This window comes from Rhinolophus hipposideros (genome assembly GCF_964194185.1).
Source record: "Rhinolophus hipposideros genome assembly, chromosome: 17".
NCBI classification, from domain to species: Eukaryota; Metazoa; Chordata; class Mammalia; order Chiroptera; family Rhinolophidae; genus Rhinolophus; species Rhinolophus hipposideros.
This window is the reverse complement of record NC_138063.1, coordinates 14,505,454-14,521,215: the sequence shown is the minus strand read 5'-3', so window position 1 is coordinate 14,521,215 and position 15,762 is coordinate 14,505,454. Positions and strand designations below refer to the sequence as shown.

General features: G+C 35.0%; 1 protein-coding gene across 3 annotated transcripts in view; it reads left to right on the top strand.

Moving 5' to 3' along the window:
• WDR7 (WD repeat domain 7) overlaps positions 1-15,762 on the top strand; it is a 301,626-nt gene that overhangs the window by 79,007 nt on the left and 206,857 nt on the right. For 2 of the 3 annotated variants that reach the window (XM_081078980.1, XM_081078982.1), the window contains 4 exons: positions 2,999-3,768; positions 5,078-5,166; positions 12,449-12,547; positions 15,046-15,164. In XM_081078980.1, coding sequence (XP_080935106.1) covers positions 2,999-3,768; positions 5,078-5,166; positions 12,449-12,547; positions 15,046-15,164 — 1,077 coding nt within the window. The remainder of the gene's footprint in view (positions 1-2,998; positions 3,769-5,077; positions 5,167-12,448; positions 12,548-15,045; positions 15,165-15,762) is intronic. The other variant, XM_081078981.1, reaches the window with a different exon arrangement.

The following is a 15,762-nucleotide window of genomic DNA, read 5'->3' as shown; positions in this document are numbered from 1 at the left end:
GTAATTCTGGAAAGGATTTTTGGAAGAGCAGCCACTTGAGATACTTCTTGAAGAAAGGATGGGTAGAAGTATGACTTGAGTGGCAGCAGGGAGATTGAGAAAGGAGCATTATCCTGCCATAAGCGATGCAAGGTACAAATGCCTGGAACTGCATGCTTCTGGGAAGTACAAGTGGTATAATTGGATTGCAGTAGAAGATTTAGGGGTTGTGGTTAGACATGAATTTGGAGGAGTAGGCAGTGATATATTTGGGAGGGTGTTTTGTGCTTTGCAAAGAAGTCTGCAAAGATATTATCCATGGGTTATAAAATGCAGTTGAAGCCTCTTAAGCTAGAAACATAGATAGAAGAACTGAGACAAAAAGGAAACCAGTTATTTTGTGGTAATTTTATAATAATAGAGTTGATTAGCAATTTTAAAAAATTTCATAGTTTTTTTTTATGATGTTCTTTATTCATTCTGCCCACTACTCTGGTAGGCTTAGGGTTACACAAAATGAGTAAGACATAGTGGTAACCATACAGTACAGGAAAATGTAAATACATAAATTAACCAATTATATAAATATAACCAAGACATACACATTTGTGAGGTATAGTAGATATAAAATATTATGTGAGCTGGATTCATTGTTGACTAACATTCCTTGGTAGAATTAGGGTCTTGATGGAAGAGAAGGGACTGGAGTAGAGCAAAGGAGACTATTTTAGGCAAAGGAATAAATATGTAAAAAGATTAATGTATGAGGGACCCAGGTTATAGTGCTAGAGGCTGTTTATTAAAGCTGGAAAAATATTTGGTATCAAACTGTAATGGGCCTTGAATGTTATGCTACAGGATTTTGCATTTTTCCCTAGAGCTTTACTTTCTAACTATGAAAACACTATGTATTACTAAATATCGGTTATATATAATTTAAGAGATATATAGAAATACAAGAAAATGAAAATCTTCTGTAGTTCCATCACAAAATGTAATTTATATTAACATTGTTGTGTATTTCTTTCCATTGTTTCTTACCATGCTCCTATACACTTAAGCATTAAATAAATGAAATCAGAACCATACTGTGTGTGCATACGCGCATGTGTGTAATTTTATCTCACTTAAAATTGGAACATTGGCATTTAGCCATGCGGTTAAATGTTCCCAGAAAGCAAGATTTGTAATGATTGCAGTATTTATTCTATTATCTGGTTATGCTTAAATTATTTACCTGTTTCCTTATTGTTAGATTATATAAGTTGTTTTCAATTTAAAATAATGGATATTGTTTCACTGAACATCTTTGCACATAAATCCTTGTCTACATTTCTGACTTTTTAGGATAATAAATGTACTGGATCAGACAGTCTTAAGGGCTTATGATACAGTTTACCAAATTACTCTGTTGAATGGCTGCTATTTAAAGTCCTGCCTGCAGTTGTGTGGCTTTGACTTTCATTGTACTCCTGGCTAAGTGTTTTCAAGTGTGTACTGTTTACTAGTTTTATAAATGGTATCTTTCTGGTTATTTTAACTGCTAACCCTTGACAACTAGTTTGAGCAGGTTTTCCCTATCCTTATAGACTATTGACGTTTATTTTATTGTGAATTATCCTTGACCTTTATGGTATTTTCCCCTTTTATTTGGACATTAGTATTTTCTTATTGATTTTAAGAAATACTTATATTGAGTACGACTCATCAGTCCTATTTTTTACTTGCCTTTTAATATTTTTATAGTAGTGACTTTTATATTTAAGTATGTTTAGAAAGTCCGTTCTCATCTTGAGGTTAGATATACTCACCTATATTTTGATTTAGTTTTTAATTATTTTAACCCACAATAATGGCAGTGTTTGGCAGAAGAGTGACATGATTAAATTTGTGCTTCAGAGAAAAGTCCGGTGGCTCTGTGACGGCCGGATTGGAGGAAGGAGAGACGAGGGGCAGTGAAACCTGTGTAGAGGAGAAAAGACAAGGATCTGAATGTGGGGATAGTGACAGTGGGGATAGGATGGAAGAGGGATGGTTCTCAGCTGATGACACGGGCAGTACAGCAGGTTTAGTAGGAGGGTGGAGATTAGTGCATGAGATACGAGGTACTGCGGGACATCCAAATACAAGCAGTGGGAAATACAGGAGTGAAACTCCTTCAGGAGGCTGGTCTCGCAGATGATGGAAATTAGGGAGCCACCTACATATTGGTGATAATTCTACTGTGGGAGGAAGAATGAGTTTTCAGAATGACTGAAAAAGGTGGTCAAAATTAGAAGGCTGACCAGAAAGTTGTTCTCTGGGAAGTTGGGAGAGGTGGCTTTTTATTCTTTTTATTGATACTTTTTCTCTCTTTCTCTCAGTAAAAACAATGTCAGATACTGCAAAGAGATTCAGGAGGAGAGGGACTGAAAAGTTTTCAGTGGATTAGTCTACTACTTGCCATAAATTTGGCTAAAAGTGGGGGGAGATATATAGAAGACGGGGCATGGTCAAAGGATCACACGTTTGTAGAATCTGAGTACATTTGAACATGTTCTTTGTTGAGAGAAAGCAATCTGTGAACAGGGAGAGATGGGAGGTAAAGTAGAAAAGAGGAGGGATTTGATGGTGCAGCCACTTAAAATCATGAGAGGCGGTGATAAATGCATTCTTCTTTCAGGTGGAACAGTAGTTCATTCTCAGAGGTAGAATTTGCATGTAAGTTATTGAAACCAATTTTAGTCCATTCTATGAGTAAGAAGACTCCCAGCTTCACTAATAAACTTTTATTGTTTTGTTTCTTAAAAAATAAATCAACGATTTTATAATTGTTTCAGCATAAGGTTCTTTGGATTGTGTAAGTTCGTGTTGTTTGCATGCTGCTGATTTGCAAAGTTAGTGAGTTACTTTGATGATATAGGTACTTAAAGAGACAACTTTCTAAGTGTTTAAATTCCTTCGACTTTATTGTTCATCAATGAATGTCTGAAATTAAACACTTTTAACTATAACCATCTTTTATAAATATTTGTTGCAGGGAAATTTACCTAAGTATTCTCATAACTCCCTGATGGTTCAAGCAATAAAGACAAACCTGACAGACCCGGACATCCATGTGCTTTTCTTTGATGTGGAAGCGTTGATTATTCAACTCCTGACTGAAGAAGCCTCTAGGCCGAATACTGCGCTTATTTCCCCAGAGAATTTGCAAAAAGCATCTGGCAGGTCAGACAAAGGGGGCTCTTTTCTGACTGGAAAGCGAGCAGCAGTTCTTTTCCAACAAGTGAAAGAAACCATCAAAGAGAACATAAAGGAACACCTCCTGGACGATGAAGAAGAGGATGAGGAGACAATGAGGCAGAGACGGGAGGAGAGTGATCCCGAATATCGGGCCAGCAAATCGAAGCCCTTGACCCTCTTAGAATATAATTTAACTATGGACACTGCAAAATTGTTCATGTCCTGCCTTCACGCCTGGGGTTTGAATGAAGTTCTGGATGAAGTGTGTCTCGATCGCCTGGGGATGCTGAAACCCCATTGCCCCGTCTCGTTTGGTCTCTTATCTAGAGGCGGTCACATGTCACTGATGCTTCCTGGTTACAACCGGGCGACTTCCAAACTGTCACAGGGGAAAGCAGAAGTAGGAAGGAAGCTGCCAGCCACCGAGGGAGTTGGAAAGGGCACTTACGGAGTGTCCCGAGCCGTCACCACACAGCATCTCCTGTCTGTCATCTCTTTGGCAAATACCTTAATGAGTATGACCAATGCCACTTTTATTGGTGATCATATGAAGAAGGGCCCGACCAGGTGTGACCCCAAACCTGTTTTATTTTCATCACCGTTTATTCCTTTTTTTTTTCTTTTTGGTTCTACCCACATTAGCATTTTTGTGTCATTTTAGTTTCCCCTTTACATTTTAAAACACAACATGCATGATTTAAAACATAAAATTAAATAGTTTTGTTAACATTCAGATATAATGACTAGCTATTTAAAAAAAAAGAATTTGGAATGAGTGAGTAGGTTACAGTTTGGTTTTAATAAATGAATTATAGACTACCACTTGAGTAAATGTGATCTTTGAATTGCATCTACTTAGCGTTTGCAACAACGTTTCATTCAAAATGTGTATTTGGTTAAAATGCTTCTCTTCATTTTGACCCATATGTAATGAATAATATGTGTTGAGTGATTGGTTTCAGAATTTGGTGAGAAGTATAGTTGGAATTTTTCAATGGGAAAAGAAAACTTTTTTAAGTGCAGGACAGTACTGTTTTAATATTTCTAGACTTAACCTGAATTGCTATTTCCTATTTTCCAGAAAACATGAAGACTATTTTTTAAACTACAGTTTTATTATGTTAGTGAGAGTTGACCATATTAAGAATTATTTTTTTTTTAATGTAACAGATACTTAAGTAGCATTTATCTTGTGTCTGGCTCTGTTGTAAGCACTTTACAGATACTATCTCAAAAAGGCTCTTAACTCTGTAAGATAGGTACTTTTATTATATTTTATTACAGATGAGAGAAACTGAGACACAGAGAGGTTAAGTAACTTGTCCAAGGTCACACAGGTAGTAAGTGATAGAGCCAGAATTCAAAATGAGACAGCCTGCCTCTCCTGTCCAAGGTTTATTGATTCCTTATTACCTTTTTTTCAGATTTTAGGGCTGAATTCTATTAAACTAAATGTATGGGTCCATGATTTCTTGGGACTAATGAAATGGGATGGGCTGAAATATCAGTATGCTAATAATTAAACCCTGAAGGACGAATTATGATATTTATCTGTCAATGGTAGCACATTAAAGTGTTCATAAATATTTCTTAACCTAGTATAAAGCATCAACTGTAGCTGTGAAATTTTTCCTTGCTATTTGCTAATCCTTTAATTTACTATATTAAAATTTGAAATGGAAAATGTGAATAGGTACAAAACAAAATGTTCCTATTTTTATTCTTGATATTACTATAAGGAACAGTAAATTGAAAGTGTTCTGTATGTGCTGCTTTTGCAGTTCATTTGGAACTAGACAGTTTAATGTTTTCAGTGGTTCTGGAAATAGGAAAATATAATTATATAGATCCACGTATTTTCTTCTTCTTTTTAAAGGCCACCCAGACCAAGCACCCCAGACCTTTCTAAGGCACGGGGTTCCCCTCCAACTTCCAGAAATATCGTGCCAGGACAGATTAAACAAGGTAAAATTAAATCTTATTAAGTAATTGACATGACATTTCAGCTCTAGAAACTGAAGAGGCACAGCTAATGTATAATCATAACGTTTTGTTTGTCTCAGATTGTTAAAAGACAGAAAAGTTGTTATATTCCAGATGTAAATATAGATAATTAAGATGTCAGTTAAAAATAAATCAGATTTATTTAGAAATTGATAAATGAGCATATTTCCCATAATTTTATTGTACTGTCTTTGGCCTAATTTTTATGCATTAGAGGCACCTTAACTTGACAACACTAGTGCCTTAATTGTGTATATCTTGAGTTTAAAAGTTGTACTTACTGTTTACCTATGTTTAGAAATGTTTAAATTCTTCCATACTCTGGCTATTCTGCCGTTTGCCAGTAGTTGATGCATTGTAATCCGAAGTGGAAATCTTTTCTTTTTATTTAAATCATTATACATCTTAACATTATATATCTTAACATTATACATCTATAACTTTTGTCTATAGCTTTGGTTTTCATTAGGGTCTTTTTTATATCATCCTTACGTTTTTTGCATATCTTGATATAATTTTGTTGTGGTCGTGAGAGTAGGCAAGCACAGCTTTTACCTGATCATCCATCTTGACCGGAAACCTCTAGCATGATTTTAATTGATTTTGTTTTCCTTATTATGGACTGTGCTTTCCTGCTTCTTCGCATGCTGGTAATCTTTGATGAGATGGGAGATATTTGAATTTTACCTGGTTAGGTACTGAATTTTTTTTTGCATTCTTATAAGTCTTCTCAAGCTATAATATTCTGGAATGTTGTTAAGTTACTTGGAAGCAGTTTGATCTTTTTTTGGTTTCGCTTGTATGTTAGGTGGGTTTGGAGTGGTGCTCTCTGTTGAAGGCTAATTAGTTGTCAGTACTAAGGCAAGACCTTCCTGAGTGCTCTGTCCAATATCTCATGAATTAATGGATTGTTTCGTCAGGCTGATGGGAGCAGGTACTATTTCTAGGCTTTTCGTAGGTTCTTTCCCCACCCAGTCTCTAGTAGTTTCCTGACGCACATGTGCTACTGACCAGTACTCTGCTGAATATTTCAGGGGGATCTCGGAAGAGCTTGGATCTTTGCAGCTCTCTTTTCTCTGTCCTATGAATTCTAGCCACCCTACTTTTCTGAGACTCTCAGCTTTTTCTCGTCAACTCGGGAAACTGCCGGGCTCTTCCTCAATTTCCTCTTCCTGTATCTTGTCCTAGAAAATCCCTCCAGGCAATAAGTTGGGGCAATCAGAGGGCTCACTTTTTCTTTGGGCTCCTGATTCTCAGTCCTTGATTGCTTGATGTTCTGTGGCTTGGAACAATTGTTTTATGTATTTTTTCATTTTTCTCTCACTCTTTCTTGGGGGCATTGTTTTAGATGGTATTGTAAATCTGTTTCATGTTACTCCATCTTGGCCAGAAGTGGAAGTTCTCCTTTTACATTTAAAATGTTCTAAATATAGTATTATTTTGTAAAGTAAAAATTCTTTATCAAAAATTATAAATAAAAAAATTGTAAGTTCTTTCTAAATTCTTTATAGTTTTAATATTTTTAGAGCTTTATTTCAGGGAGAAATGGAAACAGGTTCACATAAGTAAAAGGAAATGTTTAAAGAAGGATTAGTTTTAATGGAATGGTTAGGACACAACCAGCACCTTTTAACTCTAGATTTACATCCATGAAAATATCTTCCAGATTACACAGAACAGATCAGTGGCAGGGCATACTCTCCTCCATTTATTTAGTGTAAAGCTTTATTTAAGATTGAGTCCTGTTAGAGAGACTATTTGTCATCATCGTTATCTTCATTATCATTCGTTACAGTTGATGTTTCTTCTTGGATTACATTTTTCTCCCTCTGTAATCATAGCAGACACAAGCGATCCAGTATAATTTGTGACATTGTCATGATACACTTGACTACCAATATGGTGTTGAGTCTGCTTACCTGGTCCGATCAGAGGATTTTAAAATTGGAATGCTTCACTGCTGCTACTCAGAAAGCATCGAGTTTTGAGGGCAATGAGGAAGGCACTCAGAATTGAGTCTTTTTCTAAAGCATTTACTGAAAGCGATAGATGTAGGAATTTCCATTTGGAACAGCACAGATGCTTGTCTTTTAAAGTAAATGAAGGTCGGTAATCTGCACTGAGAGTTACGTAGTAAAATACTTAAGGATGGTATGAAACCCACTTTCTATTTGAACATTGAAATGAAAATATGTCATAATTTTCTCTTTAACAAATATTCATGAAGCACTTTTTTTTTTCTTCTCCAAATTCTTATTTCAGATGTTAGAGACATTGGTCAGATGTATATTCTCTTGAGTAGTTTTTATACATCTAGTAAGTGACACATGAGCATAACCAATTTAGGGTAAGAAGTAGTAACAGATACAGACAAAAGCTCTGAGTTCTCTGCTACAATTCAGTAGTTAGAGGATTATATATTCTCATATTCTACTCTGACTTCTTTTACCTTACTTTATTTATTTATTGATTGATTGATTGAATGTGATTGATTGATTTTTAACAGGACTTTATTGGGGGAACAATGTGTACTTCCAGGCCTTTTTTCCAAGTCAAGTCTTTGTCCTTTCAATCTTAGTTGTGGAGGGTGCCATTCAGCTTCAAGTTGTTGTCCTTTCAGTCTTAGTTCTGGAGGGCGCAGCTCAGCTCCAGGTCCAGTTGCCGATTTCTAGTTGCAAGGGGCACAGCCCACCATCCCTTGCGGGACTCGAGAATTTGACCCAGCAACCTTGTGGTTGAGAGCCCACTGGCCCATGTGAGAATCGAACCGGCAGCCTTCGGAGTTAGAAGCAGGGAGCTCTAAACGCCTGAGCCACCAGGCTGGCCCTACCTTACTTTTTTTAAAAAACGTTTTCCTCTTTCCTTATGTTTTGTTTTACTGACACCCACTGCAGTGTACATTGACTCACAATCCATTTTTCAAGTTGGAATGCAAACATGAATATACTCGTTTTCAATAAACTGTCACTTATATGTTGGCTAATACTTGTTCAGCTGCAAAATAATCTGTATGGAGCAAAGACTTTAGCTAGGGATTGAACCTTTCATGGATGTTTGGATCTGAGAATAAAGATGATATAGGTAGTTTAGCTAACATGCTTTCTCATAAACAATATCAGGGTTTTTCATTGGAAAATAATTTCTTCATGAGAGGTTTATTTTGTCTATCAGTAAGCTTGTTAATTCGGTGTTTGCCAATAATTAACATTTACTGACAGTCATGTACTTTTTGATAGAGACAGTTATTTCTTAGATACTTGATTTTGCTGTTTATAAAACATCTCACATGAGAAAGGGATCAGGGATGTCAGAAAACTAAATTTTTGTTTATGGTCATACAGCCCTAAATCTGCCCATGGCTTTAGGCTTTTCTACATTCTGACTTACTGTACTTCTCTTGATCAATCCCGTAATCTCGCGGCATAAGTCTTTGGTCTGTGTCTCTATGCCTGTGGACCATATCTTTGTTAGCACTTACATCTTTCCTCAGTGGTAGGTGTGGAAGCAAGTCTAAGCAATTTAAAGATTTAAGATTATGTGACATTATTTGCATTTTATTTTTTAGAAGTGGATTCAATGCAGTAGTCATTGTTAAATGATCTTAGGAATCATTAATGTAAATTAACCAATAGTTTCTCACCATCCTTTTCTAAGGCCTAGAGCAAAAATCTTGGAATACATATATCAGGTCAATAGATGGACGTGAAAACCCCTTAAAATTTTGTGTTTGAACTTATGTGCCTTTAAAAAAAAAGTAGCATATAACTTTGATCTATTTCGAAGCTCAAAGGGCAGGGACAGTTACTCATTTTTTTATTTGTATTTTTTACTAACTTATAACAAGTTCTTGGGACACTGGCTAATAGAAGATGCTCAGTAAGTATTTGTTGGATGATGAATCTATAGATACCTTCTCTCTATGCTCTACAGTTAATATGTTAATAACTAGATGCTGAGGCTATAAGTAGTGAAAAAAGAAATTTCTGCTGTCAAGGAGCTTATGTCTAGTGAAGGAGATCCAAGATCCAAAGGAGTGCAATTTATGATAATATTTCAGTTGGTTACCGATTTGCTTTTCTTACCCAACTCCGAGTACCTGAGGACAGCGTCTTTGTCTAATCCTTGTGAGTTTTTATATGCTTCGCCCAATACCTGGCACATAGTAGGCACTTACTAAGTGTTAATTAAATGAAGTGGAAAAGTTTAATAACCTTCATATATGTAATTCAAGTTAGTGCTTATAACTCTATCTTGCACCATCGTGAACTCTTTCCCCATGGTTTTTGGGTTTGCATCTTAGCTCATTTATTTATTTGGGATGTTAGTAATAAAGGAGACTCTGGCTGTAGTTACAGACCAAGGTAAAATTGTCATGACATCCGAATTTGGATGTAACCCAATGGTGATCGAGAGGTCGTTAAATAGCGTTACAGTATTTTTCATACATTATCCACACTTTCATGTTTTGCCTTGATGTCTGTCCGAATGCCATCTTGGGCTGTTCATTTATTCTGCCTTGTGGTAGGTCCTCATCCTTTCTGTTGCCTGGAACTTTGTCTTCCCCTATTGCCCTTAGGTGTCTGTGCCCTTCTATGACAGTGTTTTAAGGATATCCTTTTTTCCTTCTAATGTTTGGTTAGTGGTTTATCCTAATGCTTCATATTGATTTAAAAGCTAGCTAGAATGCCCATGTGTGTAAGACATAAAAGTGTAGCATAAAGGAAGTTGATAAAAAAAACCCAATGTTGTTCTAAGATCTCTATATTAGATGGCGGACCTGGTGTGGCATGCCTTCTCCTGCCCCCTCTCCTCCCCTCTGGAAGCTTCATGATGACCATGTAGCACTTTAGATTAAGTGATTCATCATTAAGGAATTTCATTTTTTTTAGTGTTGTGCTTCAAAAAAAACTTACTTCAAGGATCACATTTGGTTTCCTGTCCTTTCTTGATTTTCTTCTTATGAAAAATGTATTGAAAGGACTATTTGTGTTCAGTACCAGGAAGCTAATGATGTTTAGACCAATATGTAGAGAGCACTTGCTACCTAAAGTATGTTAAGTTTCTGTCATGTGTACCGATGTTATCTTAAAATGTGTATACCTTTTTTTTTTTTTTTGGCACTCCCAGTATATATTCAATATATCAATGGCAGTAGGGAAAAATGGAGTTTAGAATAAGATTTCAAAAGAAGACTAAAATAGACCTGTTCAAAAACAGAACTCAGTATTGTAATATTGAGTACTTATGTATATGCCATTTAAAAGGAAGCTAGAGCATATGGGTGCGTGCAGTCACACAAGTTTATCTTCAATTTTCTTTTCACGTAAGAGTAAGCAGTTACAAAAGAGGCTCTTAGCTGCAAAATTGCTTAAAGAACTTTCCCCGAATAATAACTTGTGTCAATTCTGTCACCATTTGGAGGTGTGCTGAAACTATTTTCCCTTGTGTTTTACTAATCCTTAATAAGAGAAGCAAATTGATAGTTGACATGACAGCTTTTCTGTTTTAGGAAATCAAATGCTTATGTTTTGTGGTGTAAATCTGTGGTGTTCAATGCTACCCATAACTTCTTCAGCTGTATTACTTGTCATGAAACCTTGAGCTTTTTATTTTTAAAGTGGTACTTTTTTCTTATTACTGCTGCTGATTTTTCTGTATGTGGACAGTTTTAAAAGCTTTAACAGTGTTTAATTTCAAAATTCTCAATTATTATGAAAGTAGTTGTAGATTCTGCAGTTCATTTATGACATAGTCTGAATAAAGTATTTTTTGGTGGTGATAGATATTTTTAAAGCATAGTAAATCTGATTCCTTGACTTCTAGGTGAAAAATATTATTCGATGGAATGTAGAAATATTTGGGATTTCTTTGCATGATTACAATGGAACTATTAGATCTTATGAAATATACAATTAAGAGCATAAGCATAACATTATAAAATAATTGTAATTTCATAAAGACCAACAAACAGGTCTGTTACAGAAAATAATTTCCCAGATAAAACTTGCATGTGTGCAAGATATGCTTCTTAGGGTTTATAGAGTTGCATTCTGTTTTTATTACTGTTCATGTACTACTTTTAGTTCTACTGTTTACCTTACACGTGCCCAATTGACATTATGATGCATTCGTGTGGAAATTATGAAAAGTTGTTTTCATGCAGCTGTCCTGTCGTTACAAAAGAACTTCACTGCATGAAAAGCAAACATATCATTCAGCAGACAATGCGTAATCTGTTCGGGATCCCAAACCTATTGCTGTTCAATGACAGAAGAAAGGAGAGGGATTAATTTGAAGATGCTTGTGCATGACATATGGTAATTTCTCCATAGGAAGGAAGTGTCAAATGGTGACCTCTAAATCTTAACATTGACCTCCAGTTGTAGAATGTGTGTGCCATACGGTCCTTTTGCCTTTTCATATGATAATTTAAGCTGAACCGTTTTCCTGGTAACATAACTTTGGGGTGGGGGCGTGGGGGGGTGGTGGTGGGGGGGTGATGCGTCTATTCTATGCGGATTATAACATTCACAGCGAACTTTTAGAATATGAAGCATTTGTCTCATCAAAATATTTTTTGAACTCCAAAGAATGAAGCTATTTTAGGATTCTTCTAACAGAAGTGTAGCGCATATATATATATATATATATATATATATATATATATATATATATATTGAAGAATATATATATATATATTCTTCATAAGTTGGTATATTTTAAATTGAGCTTTTATAAAATGAATGTGGGAAATTGAAATGATCTCAGTGGATATTAGTTTGAGATAGTAACAAATAATTTATATATAATGTTAGAAAATAAATTGTTTGAAAAAATGTAATTGACAGTATGAAGATCAACAAACTTTTCCATTATGTGATACATTTAAATACCTGAGTTACATTTTTGCTAATTTTTAATATGTTGGCATTTTTTTCATTACAGCCATAGTTGTTTTAGAACTGTTTTTTGTGTTAGTTGATACCTCATTCAACTCTAATATTAAGTAGATTTTGGGTTTAAGAGGAGTTTCAACTATACTGATTGCTATTGAATAAAATACATCATTTCTGTGCTGTAATCCGTAACGATCATATCCTTTTGATGAAACATCATTTTTCAGTTCTACATTTACTACATTTTGCCAACTTTGTTTTTCATTCTTCACTAATACTGAACTTTTTTTCAGAAACTGCTGTACCTCAATTCTCTCTCTTTTATTTCTTCTATTTTCCTCTGCAAGTTCCTGCACCTGTCATTTCCGCTCGGTCTGATGCTGATCACTCTGGCTCTGACCCTGCTCCTACTCCTGCTTTACATACCTGTTTCTTAGTAAATGAAGGTATTCTCTCTCAACTTCCTAACGACTTTCTTTCAGTCTATGCTTTATTCTAATATGACATGTTCTTTTTATCTAATTTATACATTTGTCTGCTTTGTTATGTATGAGATCATAAAGTTTGCGTTTTATAACTTTATTTGCTAATGCCAATGATAAGGGCCAGTTTTAAAAATGTAATGTTAACTCCTGGTTGGAACAAACAGTGTTTCTCCTGTAATCTAGGATCCTGTTAAAAGAAGTGCAAAGATGCTAATGTTTGATGGGAAGTAGCCGTTACAAGGTGGATTGGTTTTCATATTGATGTTTGCCATGTGATCTCTGGTGTTAGAACTACCAGTTTATTTTATGTGTATCATTACTCTGAGAGACACACTTTGTTCTCTCTATACACCATGTGCCCTGGTTCAAGGGGGATATGACGGGTCTCCTAATTTAGGTTCTCATTTGAAAAGTCTTCAGAATGATTAGCACCAGTGATTGTAGACTGATAGGAACTGACCTATTTTATCCTCCTTACTATTTCCCTTGCTGGATGAGGCAAAATTGGTTATTTCAATTTTTAAGATGTAGTTAGACTATCATATTATTCCTGTGGAGTTACACTAGTGGAAAGTGTCTTTGGAGCTCTGAAAATGTGAATGGAATCCACAAACCTTTATACCCTAAGAGCCATCTAGGATTCTTTATACTGCCTGGAAGTTTAATGGAACTTGTCAGCTCTGAGTTGTATCCACTCTCTTCATTGTGGGCTCAGTCTTCACCAGTTTTTATAATATAAAAAAGGAGGAAACTTATAAAATTTCAAATGTAACTCAGAACGATTCTGACTCTGCGCTAAAGAACACTATTACCAGCCCATTCAAATGGAAAGAATGGTGCTGTATCTGTAAAGTACTGAGCCCATGTTCTAAGTACCACTTCTTTGAAAAGAAAACATGGGAACTTAAAAGTGTAACTCATTTTTTGTTAAGACTGGATTTTAGCAAAAATAATGAGGTTCATATTTGTTAGGCTATTGTGAAAGATTTGTTAACTCAAAAATAAGCTATTCACTTTGGAGTATGGTGAGAAAGATTGTATTAAAATTTAGCTCATAAATACACTTCACACTTTTATGAGACATTAAAACACTTTAAGAAATTACTAGGTAGTAATTTATGTTTATATATGTTTATGTATATATGTGTATTTCAATACATCCCCCTGTTGAAAATAAATTATAATCTAAAATGTATGTACTCATCACCTTAGTTATATAATTATATGTTATTCTCAGTTAATAAGAATTTCCTTACTGGAAGTATGAATCTTTAGCTAGGTGACTTTGACTCTCACTCATTCACTGGCTCTTTTTTAACAATCCCAATAATCCTTTTGAGGTAGAATTTTTGTTGTTTTAGAAGATTACAGTTTAGATTATTTCAAAACATTGATTTGCTGAAATTCAACAATCACAGATAACTCACCTTATAATATGGTAGTAGACAATTTTTTTGCACTTATTCTTGATTATTTGTCTTTAAATGTTATCCACAGGATGTAATGGTAATTATTATGGATTGTTAGTGGCTTTATATATATTTTGGGAAGAATGAGGCATTTATTGTGTGTGTGTGTGTATGTGTGTGTGTGTGTGTGTGTGTGTGTGTGTGTGTACGTGTATATATTTTAGATACCTTTAAAATAGGGTTGAAATGATTATTTGATAATGTCTGGATACTAGTACTTTTAAATATTGTGGTGACTTACAGTTTCGTCTTCTTCATATAATCAGGTTCCATGTTTTGGATTAGAATTTTGGAAAAACTAATTTTTATTCCTATAAATGAGAGTTAATGATGCTTAAGATTTTGTAACTTTTAGATGGTCAGGTTTTTATTTTGTGGAATGCCTGAATTCATTTTTCCTCTCAAAATTTTGTGGCATGTTACTTATTTCAGCTATGATTGTGATGAAATATCTGATTCACTTTCTAAGATCAATAAGTACCATAATTAAAGGCCCTCTGACAGAGAAGGGAAGACATCGCTGTTGACTGACGCGATGGTGATACACAGATGGCCAGGCCTTAAGATGGATATGAACCTGTCTATGGAGATCTGTGTGAATGCCCTTTTACCTAAAAGTAGTTTCAAATCTATGGCCCTATGACCTGTTTATTTCTATGCTTTCCCACTCCGGAATATATGTTTTATTTTAGAGGGACTGTTTCGAAATGTGTTTTCTAGGTAGAATTCACATATGCTTCATAAGGAAATTTATTTTTTTTTAAGACTTTGAGAGTTCTTATAAGTACCAGTTCCATGATTCAGAGATGAAATACATTTGCTATAATTCATTGTACACAATATCTAGTAATAAATGGAAATCATGTGTAACATAATTTAGCAGGTCTGCCTTTTTTTGTTTGTTTCCAGTATACTTACATAAAGAAAACGTCTTTGAACTAGGGAATGCCGAAATGTTTTAAGTGTTTTTAATATATTACATTTTATTAGGATGGAGTCAGTTGGCTGCTATGCATTGTGTCATGCTGCCAGACCTGCTGGGATTGGACAAATTTAGGCCTCCACTTCTAGAGATGCTCGCTCGGAGATGGCAAGATCGATGCTTGGAGGTAATATCAAGGTGATATGGCTAAAAACAAAAACATGAAAAAGGCACTGGACTACTGTACATTTGAAACAAAAATGGTTAATGTTTATCTAATTTCTTATCACCTGTTTATTATGTGATAGAAAATACGGATTCGTGGGTTTTTTGAAGTTTATGTGCTAAACAGTAATGTTTCTGCTTGCATATTTGTTTGCTTTTTTTAACCAGTGAGTATTTGATTAAAAGTTTCATTTATTTTATGGAACTGTTTCTTAAGTATGCATTTGTATACAGATTGTGCACATGCATGCGTGCACACATACATACACCCACCTCCCCCCAGATCACATACTCAGGTATAATCACATCACTCAAATTCTAAGTGAATAGCCATAGTCCAGTGAAAGGTACTGTGTTATATAAAGGAGAAGGCCTTTGGAATAGAGGAGACCTGGATTTAAATATCAATTCTACCAATTATTAACTTTGTGACCCTGGACAATTTACTTAACCTATTTGAAGCTCATTTGTAAAGTGGGGATAATAATATATTCCTCATGGGATCGTGTCAGTGTCGAGTAAGGTAATGCAAGTAAAGCAGTAAGTACAGAGTCTGACAC